The 23,944-nt window shown below is 48.7% G+C and overlaps 2 protein-coding genes and 1 long non-coding RNA gene across 9 annotated transcripts in view; 1 reads left to right on the top strand and 2 right to left on the bottom strand.

Annotated features, from left to right (window-relative positions):
* Htt (huntingtin) overlaps positions 1-13,711 on the bottom strand; it is a 122,788-nt gene extending 109,077 nt beyond the window's left edge. For both annotated transcript variants that reach the window (XM_070021755.1, XM_070021756.1), the window contains exon 1: positions 13,367-13,711. In XM_070021755.1, the coding sequence (XP_069877856.1) occupies positions 13,367-13,587 (221 nt within the window). In that variant the 5' untranslated portion in view covers positions 13,588-13,711. The remainder of the gene's footprint in view (positions 1-13,366) is intronic.
* A 367-nt stretch (positions 13,712-14,078) lies between these two features.
* Positions 14,079-16,144, top strand: LOC138826467 (uncharacterized). Its single transcript, XR_011371727.1, has 2 exons — positions 14,079-14,218; positions 15,317-16,144. It is a non-coding gene; the product is annotated as an uncharacterized lncRNA (long non-coding RNA).
* Positions 16,145-22,277: 6,133 nt separating this feature from the next.
* The window catches only part of Grk4 (G protein-coupled receptor kinase 4), a 41,157-nt gene continuing 39,490 nt past the window's right edge, over positions 22,278-23,944 (bottom strand). For all 6 annotated transcript variants that reach the window (XM_070021745.1, XM_070021746.1, XM_070021749.1 and 3 more), the window contains one exon: positions 22,278-22,517. In XM_070021745.1, the coding sequence (XP_069877846.1) occupies positions 22,461-22,517 (57 nt within the window). In that variant the 3' untranslated portion in view covers positions 22,278-22,460. The remainder of the gene's footprint in view (positions 22,518-23,944) is intronic.

Here is a 23,944-nt window from a genome sequence, read left to right as displayed (position 1 = left end):
AAAACATCTTGGTACTGGCATAAAAACTGGCCCAAAGACCAATCGAGTAGACTAGAAGACCCAGAAATAAACCCATATACTTACAATCACATGATATCTGACAAGGCAGCCAAACATATACAATGGAAAAAAGACAGCGTCCTCAATAGAGTTGGAAAACGTGGACATCCACATGTAGAAAACTAACATTGGATCCCTATTTGTCACCATGCACTAATATCAACTCGAAGTGCATCAAGGACCTCAACATCAAACCTGAAACTTGGGAACTCCTGCAAGATGAAGTAGGAGAAGCATTAGAACTTATTGGCATAGGCAGGAACTTTTTTAAGAGTCCAGGACACAGCAGTTAAAGAGAGAGACTACATAAATGGGACTCAAACAAAAAGTTTCTACATAGCAAAGAACAGTTACAGGGTGGCTTAAGCCTGTATTCCTAGCTATTCAGGAGGCTGATATCTGAGGATCCTGGTTCAACACGAGCCTAAGCAGAAAAGACCTTGAAATTTGTTATCTCCAAGTAAATACCAAAAAAAATTTGAAGAGGAGCTGTGGTTTAAATGGTAGAATATAGCCTTTAGCACAAAAGCTCAGGGACAGTTCCCAGGCCATGAGTTCAAGCCCCAGGCCCAGAATAAAATTTAAAATACACACACACACACACACAAAAAGAGGAAAGAGAGGGGGCGGGGAGAGAACTGGGCACTGGTAGCTCACACCTGTAATCCTAGCTACTCAGGAGACTGAGACCTGAGGATCATGGTTTGAAGAAAGCCTAAGCAGGAAAGTCTGTGAGACTCTTATCTCTAATGAACCACCCCAAAACCAGAAGTGGAACTGTGGCTCAAAGTGATAGAGCACTATCCTTGAGCACAAATGCTCAGGGACAGCACCCAGGCCTGAGTTCAAGTCCCACGACCGACCAAAAAAGAAAAGAAGAGAACTAATACCCTCAAAATACAAGAAAGCTCAAGAAACTAACCCTCCAAAATTATTTTTATTTTTATTTTTTTGGGGGGGTGGGGGTCCAGTCGTGGGGCCTGAACTCTGGGCCTGGGCGCTGTCCTACCACTTGAGCCACAGCGCCACTTCCGGCTTTTTTCTTTTTGCTTATGTGGTGCTGAGGAATGGAACTCAGGGCCTCAGTCATGCAAGGCAAGTGCTCTACCACTGAGCCACCTTCCCAGCCCCGTTCTTCCAAAATTAATAAACCAATCAATAAATGGACAAAAGAGTTAAAGACTTCTCAGAATAAATAAGAATGGCCAAGAAACACATGAGGAAATGCTCAACATCTGTGGCCATAAAGGAAATGCAAATCACAACACTGAGATTGTATCTCACCCCAGCAAGCTCTGCCAGCATTGATAATTCAAACAATAACAAATGCCAGCAGAGATGTAGGGGAAAAGGAACCCTATTACACTGTTGGTGGGAATGTAAACTAGAACAAATACTCTTGGAAGGCTGTTTGGAGATTCCTCAAAATACTAAACATGGAACTACCCTATCACCCAGCCGTACCACTCTTGGGATCCACCCGGAGCATTATAGCCCAGGACATGGCAGACACTTGCACATCCTTGTCCCTTGTTCACTGCTGCACTACTCACAATGGCCAAGCATGGAAACACCTGGATGCCCTACAACAGATGAGTGAATCAAGAAAATGTGGCACCTACACACAATGGGATTTTACTTATATTATTACATCATTTGCAGGAAAATGGACAAACAGAACAAATCATATTAAGTGAAGTAAGCCAGGCTCACAGAGACAAATGGTACATATTTTTTCTCATACGTTGAAACTAGATCTAAAATACAACTATACACGATAACATATCCAGGGCTCAATGCATTTACACATAAACTAAAGGATATACTTATGAGAAGAATCCAAAGGCATAGTTCCTCTAAGTACTGTTTAGCAAAACAGAAAGTGGAAATATGTCTTGACGGGAGCCAAGTCGGGGGAACAGAAAAGGTGGGAGGAAGGGTAAGCAAAGGTAGTGGTTATATTCAATGTACATTACGTAAGTAAGGATAGTAGGGGGAGACGGGGAAGAATGAAGGAAGAGATGACACTGACCAAAAAGCACTGTACTTATAACCTGACATAGAACTGTAACCTACTGTACAACTACATAATAGTAATCAATAAATGTTTTCTTAAGACTACTGTATTAAAACCTCTGATACAGGGCTGGGAATGTGGCCTAGTGGTAGAGTGTTTACCTAGCATGCAAGAAGCAGCCCTGGGTTTGATTCCTCAGTACCACATGCACAGAAAAAGCCAGAAGTGGCTCTGTGGTTCAAGTGGTAGAGTGCTAGCCTTGAGCAAAAGTAGCTCAAAAGGTTCTGAGTTCAAGACCCAAGACTGGCAAACAAACAAACAAACAAACAAACAACTCTGCTACAGTAGATCAGATTCTACCCACATTAATACAGCCATCAAAAAAAGTTAAGAGAAAGCGGATGCCAGTGGCTCATGCCTATAATCCTAGCTATTCAGGAGGCTGAGATCTGAGGATCTCGATTCAAACAAAGCTGGGCAGTAAAGCCCAAGAAACTCTTATCTCCAATAAACCACTCAGAAAACAGGAAGTGGTGCTGTGGCCCAAGAGGTTGAGCACTAGACTTAAGCACAAAGAGGCTCAGGGGCAGCACCCAGGCCCTGAGTTTAAGCACTGCAACTGATTTACAAAAAGAAAAAGGAAAAAAAGGGAAGTATTAATGATTTAGATTTTCAGCAACACCAAATCCAAGCAGAACCTTCTTTTTTTTTTTTTTTTTTTGGGGGGGGGTCCAGTCGTGGGGCCTGAACTCTGGGCCTGGGCACTGTCCCTCAGCTCTTCAGCTCAAAGCTAGCGCTTTACCACTTGAGTCACAGCGCCACTTCCGGCTTTTTTCTTTTTGCTTATGTGATGCTGAGGAATCGAACCCAGGGCCTCAGGCATGCAAGGCAAGCGCTCTACCACTGAGCCACCTTTCCAGCCCCAAGCAGAACCTTCTTGACAGGAGTCTCTGCTTTTGGACCTGAAGGTGGTAGACTGGAAGGTATGATTCATTCTCCCAGTTGCAACTGAAGGGGTTCAGCTAATACAGCCAGCATAAGCAATTGGGTGTGGCTGCCCATAGCAACTGTTCTCATCTACCTTCCAAAATAAGGACTGTCAGGCTAGTGCCGATGGCTCATGCCTGTACTCCTGGCTATTCAGGAGGCTGAGATCTGAGAATTCTGGTTCTAAATCAGCCCAGGCAGGAAAGTCCATGAGACTCTTATTTTTAACTAATCACCAAAAGTCAGAAGTGGAACTGTGTCTCAAACGGCAGAACACTAGCCTTGAACACAAAAGCTCATACCCTAAAATAAATAAATAAATAAGCCAGCAGGGCACTGGTGGCTCACACCTGTAATCCCAGCTACTCAGAAGGCTGAGATCTGAGGATCATGGTTCAAAGCCAGCCCGGGAAGAAATGTCCCTGTGAGACTCTCATCTCCAATAAACTAATCAAAAACCAGAAATAAAACAAAACAAAACAAAATGGCCTTGTGGCTCAAGTGGTAGAGTGCTAGCCTTGAGCACCTAGAGGCTTGGGGTCAGTGCCTAGACTCTGAGTTCAAACCCCACAACTGACAAAAAAGAAAGAAAAACCAGCTCTACATTAGTTAGCTATATGCCTGACGAAGATCTAGCTAGGCCTATGAAATATCTATCTAAGTGAGATACACACACACACACACACACACACACACACACACACACACACACACACACACACACACACACACACACACACACACACATATACATACATATAAAACTATTATCTATACATCTTCTATATTCCCATATATAAGATAAACCAGAAGTTTTTTTTTTTTTATCTGAGACTGGGATTCGAACTCGCTGTCTGACACTTTACACTCACTGGCAGGCTCCTTACCACACAAGCTACACTTCCAACCCCAAAAAGAAACCATTAGCAATAAACCATGTGGCCCATCTCTCAAGGCCAGCCACCTTGAACTTACTTCACAAGACTTAGCCAAACTTTATCAAACTCTGACTACTAAAGACAGAACACCAATCTCACAAACAAAATTAAAATTCAGGGGCTGGGAATGTGGCTTTGTGTTAGAGTGCTTGCCTAGCATGCACGAAGCCCTAGGTTCGATTCCTCAACACCACATAAACAGAAAACACCATAAATGACACTGTGGCTCAAGTGGTTGAGTACCAGCTTGGAGCAAAAGAAGCTCAGGGACAGCCGGGCACCGGTAATCCTAGTTACTCAGGAGGCTGAGATCTGAGGATCACGGTTCAGAGCCAGCCCAGGCAGGAAAGTCCGTGAGACTCTTATCTCCAATAAACCACTAGAAAACTGGAAGTGGTGCTATGGCTCAAGTGGTAGAGGCTCGCCTTGAGCTGAAGAGCTGAGGGACAGCACCCAAGCCCAGAGTTCAAGCACTGACAAAAAAACAAACAAACAAAAAAGCTCAAGGACAGTGCCCAGGCCCTGAGTTCAAGCCTCAGGACTGGCAAAAAGAAGAAAAGGGAGAAGGGGGAGGGGGAGGGAAAGGAAGGGAGGGAAGAAGAGGAGGAGGAGGAGGAGGAAAAAATAAGAATTCACTATTCTGCTTTCTGCCCAGCTCTTCCAGGGAATGGAGAAGAAGCCTTCTCAGTAACCAATGGCCCTTGGCTAGACTCTGTTAGCACCACTTTGGGTTTTGTCCCAGGGATGACAGATTACCCTAGAACAAGTATCACAGCACATCTGCATCACTAGTGATCAGCATGTGCCCACACCAGACAGGGGTCCAAAAAGAATCCAAAAAAGAACAGATAAGTCAATGCCTTCCGTAGAACAGGTTAAAGAAAATCACCACTGACATCAAAGCTCTGAGCCAGTAGATGACTTACTTTAAACTTAAATTGATAAAACCAAAAGATGAAAAGTAGAAATGGTAAAGCCTTCTGGGAAGAGCATCAAGGATAAGTCCCAAATGTTCCTGAACTCCAAGTTTCTAGTCTGGGGAATCCTTCCAACACAAAAGCATGGTCTTACTTCAAACCTGCATTGACTACCAAGATCTGACTGTCAAAAACATGAAAACAGACTATCACAAAAATAGAGAACAGCTGGGCACTGCTGGCTCATGCCTGTAACTCCTAGCTATTCAGGAGGCTGAGATCTGAGGATGATGGTCCAAAAGCCAGCCAGACAGCAAGTCCATGAGACTCTTATCTCCAATTAACCACTGGAAGTGGTACTGTGGCCCAAATGGTATAGCACTTGCCTTGAGCTGAAGAGCTCAAGGACAGGACCCAGGACCAGAGTTCAAGCCCCCATGACCGACAAAAAAATAAATAAATCAGGTCTCCCTGATAAGTGGATGTTAAATCCAAAATGTAAGGTGATAAGACAAAATTAACAAGACTTAAGAAACAAAGGACTTCCACTCATCTGGTCAAATCACTACTAAATAACCCCATGCTACTGATGACATATATGGTGTATATGTGCACACTGGAGGAAAACCAGGAGGACGACCCAGAACTAGAGGGAACCAGGGAAAACATACAACAACAGGACCCATCAGCTGCACTGGACATTGATCAAAATGAACTAAGCAACTCAATGGCAGCGATGGGAGGGAGGGAATGAGTGGGAAAGAGGGAACAGCTGACGCTATGCAAAACAAAAGAAATGTACATACCACCCAATGTAGAAGAAATAACTGTATTGCAAAGCTCATAGAACTCATAAATGTTATAGACCACTATAGACAATTTGCCCCATGAAAGTTAGAATGTGTTTGTGACTTTAACTAAACATCACTATCCCACAATACTGTGAAATTTCGGAAATTATGTAATCACTTAGTCACAATAAAGAATTTGAAAAAACAAATAAAAAAAAGTACTATATATTTTTAAAAACCTGTAATTTAAAGCTTGTTTTGGTGCACACAGCCCATCTACACACCCAAAACCTCCCTAACTTCTCCGGTCTGTCCCCTCTCCTGCAGGCCCTGCCCCACATCCCACATGGCTTGTCCCTCAGCTCTGTTCAAGCACACCAGCTCAACAGAAATGCACACCACGTCCCCCACCCCTTTTCTCCAGGGTTTGTATCATAGGCCATGCTCACTGCTGGAGACTCAGGGCATAAAACAGAGCTGGCACACCCACGGCAACAGGGAGCTCTCCGAGCTCCTCAGCTGACCAGCACTCCTCGGCCCAAAGAGATGCTGCACCGCTGTGGCTACACAGGAGCCGGGACACACAGCCCAATTTGGTGAATGAGGGCTCTGGTTCTGAGGCTTAAGGCTAGACAGAAATGCTACGCTCCTTAATAGCTCCCAAGAGACTCCAAGACTGACCCTGTTATCTCTAGCACTCACCTTAGCACCTGTGGGGATCCAAGAGACCACCACACTGAAGAGACCTTTTATTTCTCCCTCTGGTGTGAGTAGGAATAACCATCTGGAGGGTGGACTCGCTCCAAGGGGGGTTAGCATGTGACTTGCCACGTGGAAGGATGGAGACAGAGAGGCTACATCACCAATATATAACCAAAGCAGAGACCTTTCCCTATACATCTCCAAAACATCTTTTAAAACTTATTTCTGCCAGGCACCCGTGGCTCATACCTGTAATCCTGGCTATTCAGAAAGCTGAGGTTTGAGGACTGAAGTGCAAAGCCAGCCTAGGCAGGAATCTCCCCTGAGACTCCAATAATGTGGAGCTGTGACTCAAGTGTTAAGTACTAACCTTGAGCAAAAAAGCTCAGACCCTGTCTGTGCTCAAGCCCCGAGGACAGCACAACAACAACACCACCACAACTAAACAAAACTTACTTCTAGGGCTGGGAAGGTGGCTCAGTGGTAGAGAGTGCTTGCCTCGCAGGCATGAGGCCCTGGGTTCTAATTCTCAGCACCACATAAGCTGAAAAGCTGGAAGTGGTGCTGGAGTTCAAGCCCCACGACCGACAAAAAAACAACAACAAAAAACTTACTTCTATAATATTACATAGCAATTACTAAGGACTATATGTACTACTATGGAACAGTATCTACAACTTACTAAGTGGGCGGAAAAGTGCTATCAACTGTGCAAACAGAAAGGACGTATGTCAACGCCTGACTCTGCGTTTGTAAATCCAGGAAGATAGAGTGATTTTTTTTTTTTAGGAAGTGAGACTAAAACAACTGAGAGGAAAGCTCTGCTTTTTTTTTCAGTGCTGCCTGAAAATATTTTCATGACATGTATGTGTAACTTGTATAATGTTTTTAATAGTTAAAAAGATCAGCCAAAAAATGCTCTTCAAAAAGCAGTACTAATAAATTTGGGAAATTATTTAAATGCTTTAAGAACTTAATATTGTAACCCAGAAGCAATGTAACAATAGCGGAAGACTTGCTGTTTGAGGCAGCAGCAGACCCAGCGGCCCACACCAGAGCAGTGCAAACTGCTTCCTACCACAGTTGCAGTCCTATTCGGATTGGTCTTGTAGTTAAGGGTAAAAAAGAAATAACAGTATTTATTCCAGCTGTGGAAAAAAATATATAAATTTATCTTGTGCCAGGCGCTGGTGGCTCACGCCTGTAATCCTAGCTACTCAGGAGGCTGAGATCTGAGGATCGTGGTTCAAAGCCAGCCTGGTCAGGAAAGTCGGTGAAACTCTTATCTCCAATAAACCACTAGAAAACTGGAAGTGGCGCTGTAGCTCAAGTGGTAGAGCACTCGCCTTGAGCTGAAGAGCTGAGGGACAGTGCTCAAGCCCAGAGTTCAAGCCCCATGACTGACAAAAGAAAAAAAAAAAATTATGACTTGTGAAAAAGGCTATCATTGTGACAAATAGGCATGGATATACAAACCTAAAAATTCTGCCCAGGGGCTGGCAAGGTGGCTCAGTGGAAGAGTGCCTGCCTTGCATGCATGAGGCCCTGGGTTTGATTCCTCAGCCAAAGTGATGCTCAAGTGGTAGAGTGCTAGCTTGACCTGAAGAGCTGAGGGACAGCACCCAGGCCCAGAGATCAGCCCCCATGACCAACAACAACACAAAAAATTCTGCCCAATAAAATGTAAAAAAGCAGTACTAATACATTTTAATCCAGATGTGGACAAAGTACAGCCTGCCTGTTTTTAGATAGTCTACAAGTGAAGAAATGATTTAACACTCAAAAATAGAGAGGCAGAGACAGAGACAGAGAGAGAACAGAAGAAAAATAAGCTAAAAATGAGCTGGGTGCCAGTGGCAGCACCTTTAATCCTAGCTACTCAGAAAGGTAAGATCTGAGGATTGTGGTTTGAAGCCAGGCAGACAAATCCATGAGACTCTTATCTCTAACCAGCAAAAGACTGGAAGTAGAGGCATGGCTCAAATAGTAAAGTGCTGGCTATGAACAAAAAAATTTATAACAAGAGCAGGTTGCTCTAAATTTAAACCTTTGGCCGGACACCGGTGGCTCACACCTATAACCCTAGCAACTCAAGAGGCTGAGATCTGAGGATCACAGTTAAAAGCTAGCTAGGGCAGGAAAGACTCATCTCCAATTAACTACCAGAAAACTGGAAGTGGAATGGTGGCTCAAGTGGTAGAGCAGCAGCCTTGATCTGAAGAGCTCAGGGACAGCGCCCAGGCCTAGAGTTAAGGCAGCACAACTGACAAAATAGTAATAATAATAATAATATAATAATAATAATGTTTGCCAACGTTGGTGGACGGGAAGACTTAAAACGTCATCATTTTCCAAACTAATATACAAATTCAATATAATCTCAACCAGAATCCCAATGGGCTTCTTTGTAGAAACTGACAAACTGATTCTACAACTGATATGAAAATGCAGAGGGCTCTAAAATCCCTGAATAATCCTGAAAAGGACCAAGTTTGAGAACTCACATTTCATTAACTGAAACTCGTACAAATTTCAGTAATCAAGAGTGTATAGAACTGGCATAGGATAGACATACATATCAGTGGACTAGGATCAGGAACACAAAAATAAATCTATGTACTATGGACAATTAGTTTTCAACAAGAGACCAACGTAATTGCTAGTCTTCACACAGGGAGGCTAGCAACCGCCCTCCCCAGTATTAGAAACACCCTTATTCATATAGCCTCATACGATATATGTGGCTCTCTTCAGGTCTTTACTCAGAAGCCATCATCTTAGTGGACATTCCCTGAACATCCTGTCCAAAACATCAATACTGACACTTCCTAGTGCCTTTCCCTGCTTTGCGGATCCTTTTCATGTTTTATTAACATGTTTACTTATTTTATTTATTATGTATTTTATTTATCTATCTTGCTTACTATCCACAACCCTCCTTAGGATGAAAGCTTCATGCGGGCATAGCTTTGTTCCTGCACAGCCCTGCTCTCCAACAGTAGGGATGAATAACTAACTACAAGCAGAGGAAAATGAGATGAGATTCTGAAGATGAATGAGAAAGTGTCAAAGGCAAATGTCAATTGCTTCTTTCTTTTTTCTCTTTTTGCCAGTCCTGGGGCTTGAATTCAGGGCCTGAGCACTCTCTGTACCTGAGCTTCTTTTTTGCTCAAGGCTAGCACCCTACAGCTTGAGCCACGGCAATACTTCTGGATTTTTCTGTTTATGTGTTACTAAGGAATTGAACCCAGGGCTTCATGCATGCTAGGCAAGCACTCTACCACTAAACCAAATTCCCAGCCCCTCAATTGCTGCTTTTCTTTTCATGGGTCATGGGGCTTGAACTCTGGCCTGGGTGCTGTCTCTCAGCTCTTCAGCTCAAGGCTAGCACTCTACCACTTGAGCCACAGTGCCACTTCTGGTTTTCTGGTGGTTTATTGAAGCTAAGAGTCTCATGGACGTTCCTGCCTCAAGTCTCAGTCTCCTGAGTAGCTAGGATTACAGGCATTAGCCACCAGTTCCCTGCTCTCAATTACTTCTTAATGACTACTAGGCCCTCCAAGCATGCCAGGCTTGATGAGCTAGCCAACCCCAGAACTGCATCCTACATCTTGAGCACAGAGCAGGCGCTCAGCTATTTCAACAGAAGCCCACGCATATGGTACTACAGTTCTATGCAACAGAACAAAAGCCATAAAAATAGAACAGACACTTTCTAAACTGCTTTGGCCAGTCTTGCTTTTGGAAAAAGGGCTTTTCAGCTGAAACACTGAAACAAAATGCCAAGATCTAAACTTACAAACAGTGAGTTACTTGTGATTAATGAACACCTATTTTGTCAACAGCAAACTACACAGAAACATACATATGTATAAAATAAATGCATATATATGTATTCATCTTAAAATATTCATCTTAAAAATAATAAAATGCAAATTGTTATAATCAAGTAGATATTTATGCATTTTAAAGTAACTATAATCAATGCCTACAATCCTAGTTACTCAGGTGGCAGAGATCTTAGGATCACAGTTCAAAGCCAAGCCTGACAGAAAGGTCCAAGAGACTCATCTCCAATTAAACAGTATAAATGTCAGACTGGAGGCAGGGCTCATGTAGTAGAGTGCCAAGCCATGAGCAAAAAAGCCAAGCAGATCACAAAGCCCTGAGTTCCAGTCCCATACCAGCACAAAAAATATACATCTTAAGCCGGGCGCTGGTGGCTCACGCCTGTAATCCTAGCTACTCAGGAGGCTGAGATCTGAGGATCGCGGTTCAAAGCCAGCCCGGGCAAGAAAGACCGTGAGACTCCTATCTCCAATAAACCACCAGAAAAAACTGGAAGTGGCGCTGTAGCTCAAGTGGTAGAGCGCTCGCCTTGAGCTGAAGAGCTAAGGGACAACGCCCAGGCCCAGAGTTCAAGCCCCACGACCGACAAAAAAAACAAACAAACAAAAAATATACATCTTAATATACATATGCACAGATTATATCCAGAAAAATGAGCAAGTACAGCATCTGCACTAGGAACAGAGCTAGGAACTCTGTCATTGTCCTTATCCTTTTCTAAGTTAGGAATAATTAGTGTATTACTTGTACCTGTCCACAGCCCTGTTCAATGTTTACAGGAGACACATGCAACGCGGGAACACTCCTACTCAGAGAAGCACTACTACGACTCTGGGTGCACTGACTAGAGATAAGTCAAAATGTACTTTTAATTCCTCTAGTTGCTGAAACACGTTCCCCACCTTTTAGAAGAAACAGACAGTCTAAATTTTAGTCTATCAACTAAGCCACCACTTCCCAGGTCATTAGCTTCTAGTTACACTAGGAAGCCAGGATTGTATCAGAATCATAAACAAGACCGGTGGCGCTTCAGAGACGATTCCGGAGGCCTCCCCTGAACCGCACAGACAGCGGGAGGAGGCCTCCCCTGAACCGCACGGACAGCGGGAGGAGGCCTCCCCTGAACCGCACGGACAGCGGGAGCAGGCCTCCCCTGAACCGTGGACAGCGGGAGCAGGCCTCCCCTGAACCGTGGACAGCGGGAGCAGGCCTCCCCTGAACCGTGGACAGCGGGAGGAGGCCTCCCCTGAACCGTGGACAGCGGGAGCAGGCCTCCCCTGAACCGCACAGACAGCGGGAGCAGGCCTCCCCTGAACCGTGGACAGCGGGAGCAGGCCTCCCCTGAACCGCACAGACAGCGGGAGCAGGCCTCCCCTGAACCGTGGACAGCGGGAGGAGGCCTCCCCTGAACCGTGGACAGCGGGAGCAGGCCGGCCGGCCCCGCACCGGCCGCCAGGAACAGCCCCAAGTCCCTAACGGTTTGCTCGCTCGCTTGCTTTTCCTTCCTTCCTTCCCCTCACTCGCGCCTCCCCTCCCGTCGGCCTCGGTCTCCGTCTCCGTCCCTCTCGACCCCGGCTCCCACAGAGTCCCTCGATGCCACCCATGCCGCCAGCCCCAGGCCCGCGGGCGCCCGCGCCGCGCTCCCGCCGCCGGGCTGGAGGTGAGCGCGCGGCGGACTCGGCCGGCTCTACCCGGTCCTTGAGTTGCTCGGCTCAGAGCCTCGCCCCCCCGCCGGTCGGGGCCGCGCCACCGGAGGCAGAGCCCCCCCCACCGTCCCCGCCCCCGGACCCCCGCCCCGGGCCCGAGCACCCGGCCGAGCGGCATGACGTCAGCGCCGGGCCTCCCGTGCTCCGGAGCAGCTCCGCGAACTCCCCAACTTCGCCGGACGCGAAGGGAGCGAGGGCTGGGGCGCCACTCCCCAAGCAGGTTTCGGACCGGCCCCACCAGGCTCAGCTCCCCGGGCGGAAGGTCGGAGGGCGCCCAGGCAGGGACCCCAGATGGGGGACCCCAGGCAGGTGACACCAGGTGGAGGACCCCAGGCAGAGGACCCCAGGCAGAGGACCCCAGGCAGGGACCCCAAATGGGGGACCCCAAGCAGAAGACCCCAGGCAGGGACCCCAGATGGGGGACCCCAAGCAGAGGACCCCAGGCAGGGACCCCAGGCAGGGACCCCAGATGGGGGACCCCAAGCAGAGGACCCCAGGCAGGTGACACCGGGCAGAGGACTCCAGGCAGGTGACCCCAGGCAGGGACTCCAGACAGAGGACCCCAGACAGAAGACCCCAGGCAGAGGAACTCAGACGGAGGACCTCAGGCAGGGGACCCCAGTAGGGACCTCAGACGGGGGACCCCTGACAGAGGACCCCAGGCAGAAGACCCCAGGCAGGGACCCCAGATGGGGGACCCCAGACAGAGGACCACAGGCAGAAGACCCCAGATGGGGAACCCCAAGCAGAGGACCCCAGGCAGGGGACCCCAGGCAGAGGACCCCAGGCAGGGACTCCAGACAGAGGACCCTAGGCAGGAGACCCCAGGCAGGGACTCCAGACAGAGGACCCCAAGCAAGGACCACCAGACAGGAGACCCCATCCAGACAGAGAACCCCAGACAGGAGACCCCAGGCAGGGACTCCAGACAGGAGACCCCATCCAGACAGAGAACCCCAGACAGGAGACCCCAGGCAGGGACCCCAGACAGGAGACCCCAGGCAGGGACCCCAGACAGGAGACCCCAGGCAGGGACCCCAGACAGGAGACCCCAGGCAGGAGACCCCAGGCAGGGACCCCAGACAGGAGACCCCAGACAGGAGACCCCAGGCAGGGACCCCAGACAGGAGACCCCAGGCAGGGACCCCAGACAGGAGACCCCAGGCAGGGACCCCAGACAGGAGACCCCAGGCAGGGACTCCAGACAGGAGACCCCAGACAGGGACCCCAGACAGAGGACCCCAGGCAGGGACTCCAGACAGGAGACCCCAGACAGGGACCCCAGACAGAGGACCCCAGGCAGGGGCCGCGGAGGGTCGCGGCGGGAGTCAGGCACAGGAGGGGCGGCGACCCTCCAGGCCGCGGAGCCCACACCGTGGCAGGGCCGCAGGGGACTCACGGTCGGGGCAGCGGCTCCTCGGCCACGGCGGGGCCGGGCGGCGGCGGCAGCGGGGGCGGCGGCGGCGGCGGCGGGGGAGGCGGCTGCGCCTGCGGCGGCTGCTGAGGAGACTGAGGCGGCGGCGGCGGCGGCGACTGCTGTTGCTGTTGCTGTTGCTGCTGCTGCTGCTGGAACGACTTGAGGGATTCGAAGGCCTTCATCAGCTTCTCCAGGGTCGCCATGGTGGCCTCCGGACCCACGGGTTAGCCCCCAGCGACCTAAAGCCCACTACCGCGACGCGGCGCCGCTCAGCAGCGAGGCAATGAATGGGCCAGGGCGCCGCGGGCAGAAGCGGAACACAAGTGTCCGGCCATCTTGGGCCTGTCCCGACAGCCCCCGCGGTGTCCTACGTCCAGCGACGCTGCACTGGGGGGCGGGGCAACGGCAGTCTCTGCCAATGGCCGGCTTGGGAGGCCAGCCCGCCCCCGCCCCCGCAGTTCTCCAGTCAGAGCCACCGCCTCGCCGACAGGGCCGCGTCTCCTCCCCCCACCCCCCCCTGCGCCGGGCGGGGCGAAACGGGAAGGGGCGGGGCGAAAGAGCGCAGACCAGTCGGTGATGTGAGGGGGCGTGAAATGCGAGGGGCGGTACGTGACGTCAGGAGGCGGAGAGAGACGGGCGGGAGGAACCGGAAGTGGGGGCGCCGACCAGTCCTGGCGGTGGGGGGGGAAGCTCAGGAGGCAGCGGCGGAGGGCGGGAGCTCCGCGTGGAAGGCGGCCTCCCCCAGCCGTCGCCCGCCTCGCTTCCTCACCGAGCCCACGGGACGGGGGTGTTGCGGGGCCCGCCGCCCCGTCTCCACACGCAGGCACTCCCGAGGTGGGCTGGGCCTCCGCGTGGGGACCCGGCTGCGGAGGCTCCGACCTCGGCCCACGCCGTGGTCTCCTCCGGGCCGGCTGCCCTGGGCGTCCACGCGAGCGGGCTGGCCGGGGCGCCGCCGCCCGGGAGCGGGCGTGCCGGGGAGCGTCGCCGCGGGAGGGGCGCCGCCGGGGGGCGGGCGTGCCGGGGAGCGTCGCCGCGGGAGGGGCGCCGCCGGGGGGCGGGCGTGCCGGGGAGCGTCGCCGCGGGAGGGGCGCCGCCGGGGGGCGGGCGTGCGGGTGAGTGTCGCCGCGGGGGGGGCCGCCACCCGGGGGCGGGCGAGCCGGCGAGCTGGCGTGCCGGCCATCGCACCTGGCTGCGGCTCCTCTGGGTGGCCGGCGGCTGCGCCTGAGGCTCTCCTCGGGGCTTCTAGCTCGGGCACTGGCGCCTCCGTTCCTGAGGCGATCCGAGGCCGGTAGGAAGGGGCGGTCAGAAGCGCGAGGTGCTGCCGGCGCTGCTGGCCCGCGCTGGGGCCCGGCCACTCCGGAGACTGAGCGCCCTGCAGGAAGCCGCTGAGACGCCTCCCCCCGTTAAGCTCTAAAAAGCTGGGGGTGGAGCGCCAGCCTCGAGCAAAACAGCTCAGGGACAGCGCCCAGTCCCGAGTTCAAGACCTAGGACTGGAACGTTAGGCCGGGAAGGTGGCTCAGCGGTAGCGCGCTTGCCTGGCATGCATCAAGCCCTGCGCCCAGTTCCTCAGCACCACATACGCAGAAAAAGCCAGAAGTGGCGCTGTGGCAAAAGAAGGACAGCGCCCAGGCCCCGAGTTCGAATGTCAGGACTGGCAAAAAAAAAAAACAAAAACATTTTTAAAGTTTATTTAGGGGCTTAGACTACACAAGCCAGAAGCTTTTTCACTCATGGCTAGCGCTCTACCACTTGAGCCACAGCGCCACTTCTGGTGTTCTAATGGTTAATTGGAGATAGGCGTCTCACAGACTTTCCTGCCAGGGCTGGCTTTGAACCGTGATCCTCAGAGCTCAGCCTCCTGAGCAGCTAGAATGACAGGCGTGAGCCACTGCACCTGGCTAAAATAAGATTTTTCTTTTTTCTTTTCTGTAGTTTCACAGTATTCTAAGTGAATAAGGAAAACAAGCTTACCTGTTGAGAGGTGTCTTCAGGTTCTGGCAGTACACTGGCTCAGCAGGAAGGACTCCGAAAGCTTGTTGAGGGGCCCGGAAGGTGGCTCAGCGGTAGAATGCTTGCCCGGCATGTATGAAGCACTGGGTTTGATTCCTCAGTACCACATACACAGAAAAAGCAGGAAGTGATGCTGTGGTCAAGTGGTAGCCTTAAGCAAAAGAAGCTCAGGGACAGTGCTCAGGCCCTGAGTTCAAGCCCCAGGACTGGCAAAAAAAAACCTTGAGCCAAGCGTCAGTGACTGCCTCAGGAGGCTGAGATCTGAGGATCACGTTCAAAACCAGCCGGGGCAGGAAAGCCCGAGACTTTTATCTCCAGTAAACCACTAGAAAACCGGAAGTGGCACTACAGCTCAAGCAGTAGAGCACTTGCCTTGAGCTGAAGAGCACAGGGACAGCGCCCAGGCCCAAGTCCCACCACTGACAAAAAAAAAAAAAAAAAAAAAAACAACTTGCTGTCATGTTTGACATGTTTTGGAAGTCCTGAAATACAAATCCTCTGAAGGAAAAGTTCTCTAGATGAGATGGAGTGCTCTTTTTAACCTACAGAACCGCCACCAACACCTGAAACCTCCCTTTGCTTTGTGATTGGACAGATGATATTTTTCCCTACCAGTCCCTTGTAAAATATACATAGTAACAGGGACTGCCATTTTCCTGGCTGGTCTTACCAGTCCTGAGCTCTTAGAAAACAAGATGTTTGCTCCTGATGGCCTTCTGCATTTCCCCCATTAAACACACTGTATACCTATCCTGTGTGTTTGTCATTATTGGGGCTTGGTTAAGTCTTTCTGTGTGTGTGCCGATACTGGGGCTTAAACTCAAGGGTTGGATGCTGTCCCTTGAGCTTTTTTTGCTCAAGGCTAGCATTCTGCCACTTGAGCCACAACTCCATTTCTGGATTTTTGTGGTTAATTGAAAATGAGCCGGCCGCTGGTGGCTCACGCCTGTAATCCTAGCTACTCAGGAGGTTGAGATCTGAGGATCTTGGTTCAAAGCCAGTCCAAGCAGGAAAGTCTGTGAGACTCTTTTTTTTTTTTTATTGTGAAAATACTGTACAGAGGGGTTACAATTACACGGGCAAGATAATAAGTACATTTCTTATCAAGCATTGTAGCCTCCTCGTTTCCCCTTCCCATCCCATCCTCCCTCCACCCCCCCTACCGAAAACTTCTCCCCCTCCCCTACCAAAGTCGTAAAGTTCGTTTTCAACTCTTATCTCCAATAAACCACTAGAAAACCGAAAGTGGTGCTGTGGCTCGAGCGGTAGAGCGCCTGCCTTGAGCTGAAGAGCACTGGGACAGCGCCCAAGCCGAGTTCAAGCCCCACAACCGACAAAAAATAAAAATTAGTATCCCAGGCTATTCCTGCCCAGGCTGGTTTTGAACCACTATCCTTAGATCTAAGTCTCCTGAGTAACTAGGGCTATAGGCGTAAGCTACAAGTGCTCAGCTTATATTGCTTTTCATCAGGTTATGAAACTAGATTTTAGATAACCTACCCTTCTCCAAACTCCAGGAGATTCACAAGTAGAGTCCAACGCCTCATTCCTATGCACAAAATAAAGAGACAGGGTGGGAAGACAACACTTTAGCTTGCTTTCACATCTTCCAGCTACAAACATGTACTTTAGGTTTTATAAACAAGAGGTAAGGAAAGCAGGGTGCACAACTACTCCACAGTCCTGGTCAGGTATGGCTAGGTGGATCATTATTTCAGTCCTTGAGAGGATTCTGGTGAAGTTACCACTGCCATCACTGGTCAGGATAAGCAGATCATCACTGTTTGGTGGGTGGTCTGTCCTGAGATGACTCAATTATTCCTTAGGAGTAGTTTCAGTCTTTCCTCATAAAGATGTTGTTGATCAGTCCTGTCCTTTCCAGGAACCCACAAGTGATGACAAAGTGACTGCTAAGATAATGGCTTAACACAGACACATACAACATGGAGGTGGTGGTGAGCTTCTCCTGCTTTTAGTTAATCTATGGGCCCAGCAAAAACACCTTTTACGTAACGCTTTCCATTGGAGCCAGCTGTGTTTGGATTTGCTGATTGCTTTCATGTATTTGGAAACAACCTAGTCTTTATTCCATCTTCCCTGTCTTTCTGTCGGTTAAGTCCTCCCACCATACTACCTTTTCTCTTTCTCTTTATTCTGGATAGCTGGAAACATACCAATTCTCTTTGGCATTTCCATTAACCATTAACTTCTGGAATTTTATGTATGTAGTTTTCAGGGTGAGAATTTCTACCCATTTTTTTTTGGGGGGGGGGGGTGGTCCGGTCGTGGGGCCTGAACTCTGGGCCTGGGCGCTGTCCCTCAGCTCTTCAGCTCAAGGCTAGCGCTCTACCACTTGAGCCACAGCACCACTTCTGGCTTTTTTCTTCTTGCTTATGTGGTGCTGAGGAATTGAACCCAGGGCCTCATGCATGCAAGGCAAGCGCTCTACCACTGAGACACCTTCCCAGCCCCTCTACCTATTTTTTAATGTGTACTTTGTCACTTTTTTTTTTTTTTTTGTCAGTCATGGGGCCTGAACTCTGGGCCTGGGCGCTGTCCCTCGGCTCTTCAGCTGAAGGCTAGCGCTCTACCACTTGAGTCACAGCACTGCTTCCAGCTTTTTCTGCTTATGTGGTGCTAAGGAATCGAACCCAGGGCCTCATGCATGCAAAGCAAGCACTCTACCACTGAGCCACCTTCCTAGACCCTACTTGTCACTTTTGAAAGGTTCTAGTTCCCTAACAAGCCTTCTAGTTATGCAGGTTTCCTCCTTGAATCCATCTATAATGTGGATATTTTGGCCTGGGCTTCACAGCTCTGCCCTTTAGAACCAATATACACTACTGAAAAAAGCAACTGCATTATGATGTAATATTTTAATGTGTTTGCGGATGCTGTTTGGTAATATTTAAGTTTTGGCATTAATATTTGTAAGAGACTGATGGGGAGTTTTGTATAAAATTGGAGTTACCAGTTTATAGTGGCTTTATAAAAAGGGTTCTGATACATGTAACTCTCATTTTAATTTTTTGCATTTCCACATCAGCTCAACCGAGTCTGTTTTGGGGACATTGCTCTTTGACATCTTTGACAATGTATGTGCATACGTGTGTGTGCGTGTGCATAGGCACACATGCACCAATCTAGGGCTTGAACTTGGAGCCTCGGGCACTGTTCCTTAGCTTTTTCCTTCAAGGCTGGCACTTGAGCCATAGTTCCACTTCTGGGGGTTTTTTTGCTAGTTAAATGGAGTCTTCACACACTTTCCTGTCCAGGTTGACTCTGAACTATGATCCTCAAGAGTTCTACCTCCTTAGTAACTAGGATTACAGCCATGAGCCACCAGCACCTATCTATTTGAACAGTTTTGGGTTCGTGGTTCAGTGTGACCTGCAGAAAAAGGACTGCTGGGGACTTGTGGAAACTGCTGGCTAGATGTCAAATTATTTTTCTAAACAGTAAGTTGGCAATGTTTAACTGCTTCATTTCGTTTAGCAAACACATACAGGATACTGCGCTAAGGAAACCTGGGACAAGCAGTCAGAAATGGAGACGGATGTTAAAGTGGTATTAGTATTGTTAAGAAGATAAAACCACTTAAGAGTCCAACAACAGGGAATTGGCAGGGACATTATTACTTTTCAGTGACTGAATACTGAAAAGCCATTAATACAACTTGCTAAGGACAATGGGGAGAAACTGGAGCCCCTATGCACTGTTGTGGGGATGTAAAATAGTGCAGGTGCTATGATGGCTCCTCAAAAAAATTTAAATATAATTACTATATGATCCATCAAGTCTCTTGCGCACATAGCAGAATTAAAATCAGTCAGGCACTGGTGGTTCATGCCTGCAATCCTAGTTACTTGGAAGGCTGAGAACCAAGGATGGCAGGTTGAAGCCAGCCTGGGCAGAAAAGACCTTGAGATTTTTTTTTTTCCAATTAACCAGAAAAATGCTGAAAATGCTGCTGTGGCTCAAGTGGTAGAGTAACCAGCTTTGAGTGAAAAAGCCAAGTAAGAGTGCAAGGCCCTGAGCCCAAGGCACGGTAACAGCACGTACACACACATACACTATTGAAAGCAGTGACTTTAACAGGCTTTTGTAAACCCACATTAATAGCACCATTATGGCAACCAAAGTGTTCAACAACAAATAGAAGAAATATGACCCAGATGCTAGTGGCTCCCGCCTATAATCGTAGCTACTCAGGAGACTGAGCCCTGGAGCACAGTGGTCAAAGCCAGATCAGAGAGTAAATCCTTGGGACTCCATTTCCAGTTAACTAGCAAAAAGCAGGTTGGAGGTATAGTTCAAATGGCAGAGCACCAGCCATGAGCAAGCAAGCCAAGCAAGTATAAGGCTCTGAGTTCAAGCCCCAGTACTGGCAAAATAAAAAAGTAAACAACAAAAATATGTATAATACCATGGAATATAAGGCACTAGAATTTTGTCAGTCATGGGTCTTGAACTCTGGGCCTGGACACTATCCCTGTGCTCTTCAGCTCAAGGCTAGTTCTCACTCTACCACTTGAGCCACAGTGCCACTTCCATTTTTTTCTGTTTATGTGTTGCTGAGGAATCAAACCCAGGGCCTCATGCATGTGAGACAAGCACTCTACCACTGAGCCACCTTCCCAGCCCAGGCACTGGGATTTGAACTCATGGCTTCATATTTGGTAGGCAAGGCTTCTATGACTTGAGCCTAACGCAAGCTAGGAAATTCTGACTCATGCTGCAACATGGGTGAACCTTGAGAACACTATGCTAACAAGCCAATTAAAAAGGACAAGTACTGCATAATTTTTTTTGTCAGTCATGTCATGAAATGAGGGCCTGGATGCTGTCTCACTGATATCCCTGCTGTTCACTTCATTTTCTAGTGGTTTATTGGAGATAAGAGTCTCACGGGGGGCTGGGAAGGTGGCTCAGTGGTAGAGCGCTTGCCTTGCATGCCTGAGGCCCTGGGTTCGATTTCTCAGCACCACATAAGCAAAAAGAAAAAAGCCAGAAGTGGCGCTGTGGCTCAAGTGGTAGAGTGCTAGCCTTGAGCTGAAGAGCTGAGGGACAGTGCCCAGGCCCAGAGTTCAGTCCCCACAACCGGACCCAAAAAAAAAAAAAAAAAAAAAAAGTCTCATGGGCTTTTTCATCTCAAGGTTAGTACTCTACCACTTTGTGCAACAGCTCTACTTCAGTTTTCTGGTGGTTGGTCTCATAGACTTTTCTGCCTGTGCTGGCTTTGAACCATAATCCTCACATTCTCAGCCGCCTGAGTAGCTAGGATTATAGGCATGAGGCATCAGTACGCAGCTTGCATGGTTTGGTTTCCCTTATTTGCAATAACTAGTATATGTCTCAGACAAGCAGAAAAGGTCAGATAAGTTGATGTTAGGTGAAATGAACCCCAAGATAAGTTTTTTTCTTTCTTGCTATTGTTTCTAACATATTTATGATTTCTTTGTTGCTTTGTATGTCCCTCTCCCATGGTATAACCTCTGCTCTCACTGTTATTTGATGTTGGTATAATTTGTGGAGGGGAAGGGCAAAAACAACTTGCTTAAATAGAGATACAGATAGGGATGGGCCCATTGCAACAATGAGATGTACAAGTTGTTATGTCAAAAAACGAACTTTACAACTTTGGTGGGGGGGAATAGGAAGGGATGGGAAGGGGAAACAAAGGAGGAGGCAACAATGTTTGATAAGAAATGTGCTCATTACCTTGCCCATGTAATTATAGCCCCTCTATATGGTATTTTCACAATAAAAAAATAAATAAAAGTTCCATTTACGGGGGTTGTGGACACAAAGGACAAGTGTCAGGACTAACAGAGGTATAAGGGGAAACTGGTGCTTAGTGGGTACCAAGAGTTTTAGTTGGAAGCTGAAAGGAGTTATGGAGTTTAAATGTTCCAACCAATGAATTGTATGTACAGTTTAAAATGTCCAGGATAGGGCTGAGAAGGTGGCTCAGTGGTAGAGTGCTTGCCTTGCATGCCTGAGGCCCTGGGTTCGATTGCTCTGCACCACATAAGCAAAAAGAAAAAAGCCGGAAGTGGTGCTGTGGCTCAAGTGGTAGAGTGATAGCCTTGAGCTGAAGAACTGAGGGACAGCGCCCAGGCCCAGAGAGTTCAGGCCCCACGACTGGACCAAAAAAAATAATAATAATGTCCAGGATAAGCCGGACACTTGTGGCTCCTACCTGTAAATCCTTGCCCCTCAGGAGGCTGAGATCTGAGGCCTGAAGGTGGAAGCCAGCTCATCTTAGCTGGTTTTGACTGTTTGCTTCAATCAAATTGGGGCAGCACTTCATGACAGCAGCACATGGCTAAACAAAGGAAGAGACACCAGGGGCCCCTCGAGCCCCTTGAGGGCACCTCCATCACCCAGGGGCTACCTGAGGCCTTATGCCCTGAGGCCCCACCCCAAGGATGAGTCCTTCCACATGGAGCCCTTCACTGGGGGCTCACCTGAGATGGGTGCTAACAGTGAGGCACACACCACGCGTCAATGCCATAGACAGCTGCGACCTTGCAGAGAACAGGACATACACTTAGGGAAAGCTTAAGAGCAGCCACAGACATGGGCACTGGGCTGATGGACATCACTGCCATCCAGAGACCAGCAAGGGCTACCAACACCTCCATTCCTGGGATAACCCACCTCCCCCTCCTCCTGGGGAAGGGGCGATAACCTGCCTCCCTTTTTTCCTGGCCCATATCTCGTTCAGACTATGTCAGGACAATTCTGGAGCGGGGCACCACTAGACCAGTGCTGACTCATCTACCTCCAAGCCCACCACTCCTCTGTGGGCACCTAGGAAGCAAACCTCTCCCACAAAGCATCCACACCTGAGTTTTTGACAATATAATGGTACTGAGGGTTTTCTTTTTTTTTTCCTTTAATCCACTTCAGCGAAAAGAAAATGCTGGCATTGATGTAGAAAAATCTGTGAAGGTATGATGTAATGTGTCCAAGGATGTTTATCACAGGTCATGAATAGGAGGAAACTCTGTGTGCTTCTTCTTGGTGTCAGGGTCTCAATCTTCGGTATGCACCAGAACAGTCAGTGTTGTGTCCGCTCCCCTCCCTCTTCGTTCTCAGGGCCAGCACTCAGGCAGCCCTGTAACACATGGGGCAATGGCCGGCCTTAGGCAGGTTTCCAACGCGAGCAGACTTTGTTCCCTATTAGTAGAGGCAGCCCTCAGTATCTACAGGTGCTTTATGTATAGACTCAACCAACTCCAAATAAATAACAGAGACCAGGTACTGGTGGCTCATGCCTGTAATCCTAGCACTCAGGAGGATGAGATCTGAGGATAATGGTTCAAAGCCAGTTCAGGCAGGCAAGGTTGTGAGACTCATATTTCCAATAATCTACTCAGAAAAATCTGGAAGTGGTACTGTGGCTCAAATAATAGAGCAGTAGCCTTGAGCAAAAAAGCTTAAGGATAACGCCCAGGCCTGAGGTCAAGCCCCACAACAGACAAAACTAAATAAACCATAGCTGGGCGCTGTTGGCACATTCATGTAATCCTTGTTACTCAGGAGGCTGAGTTCAGAAGATTGAGGTTCAAAGCAAGACCAGGCAGGAAAGTCTGTGAGACTCATCTCCAGTAAACCAGCAAAAAGCCAGAAGTGGAGCTATGACAGAATGATAGCTTTGAGCACAAAAGCTCAGGGAAATCCAAGATATGGAAACAAAAGGTTTTGTTTTTGTTGTTGGTCGTGGAGCTTGAACTCCTGGCCTAGTCGCTGTCCCTCAGCTCTTCAGCTCAAGGTGAGCGCTCTACTTACTTGAGCCACAGCACCACTTCCAGTTTTCTAGTGGTTTATTAGCGATCAGTTTCACGGGCTTTCCTGCCCGGACTAGCTTTGAACCATGATCCTCAGATCTCAGCCTCCTGAGTAATTAGGATTACATGCATGAGCCACTGGCTCCTGTTTTTGTTTCTTTAGTGTACTGTGTGAAGTTATTTCTTTTCTCTTTTGCTTTTTTCCCCCTTGATTTATCCCCTGGCGTCACTGTTTTTTATTTTGGTACCTTGTCTCTTCTATATACATTTACCTGATCTGGGGAAGGGAAGGAGAACAAAATGGTGAGAAAAAGGGTGAACCAATGCAACAGCGATACTCACAAGACACCATGTTAGAAATGAACTTTACAATTTGGAGGGGAAGGGGAGTTTGGGAAGGGAAAGTGGGAAAAAACCAGGGAGAGGGTAACACTGTTCAACGAGAAATGTACTCATTACCTTACTTATGTGACTAACCCCTCTGTACATCTTTACAATAAAAATAAATAAATAAATAAATAAAAGCTTAGGAATTGCATCCAGGCCCCAAGTTCAAGCTTTAGGACTGCCCCTCCCCCCTAAAACATTAAAAATTTAACAATACATCAAGAATAATACAAATTTTAAGAGTACAACTACATGTATAATCATTTTATATAAGGGACCTGAGCACCCTCAGACTTTGGTATCTGAGGTGTGGTCTCAGAACCAATCCCAGGGGCTGAGAAGGTGGCTGAGTGGTAGAGCACTTGAC

This window comes from Dipodomys merriami, unplaced genomic scaffold (assembly GCF_024711535.1).
Source record: "Dipodomys merriami isolate MVZ:Mamm:240054 unplaced genomic scaffold, mDipMer1.0.p SCAF_143, whole genome shotgun sequence".
In the NCBI taxonomy this organism is placed as follows: domain Eukaryota; kingdom Metazoa; phylum Chordata; class Mammalia; order Rodentia; family Heteromyidae; genus Dipodomys; species Dipodomys merriami.
Note: the sequence above shows the minus strand (reverse complement) of the source record. Positions and strands in the feature narration are given on the sequence as shown.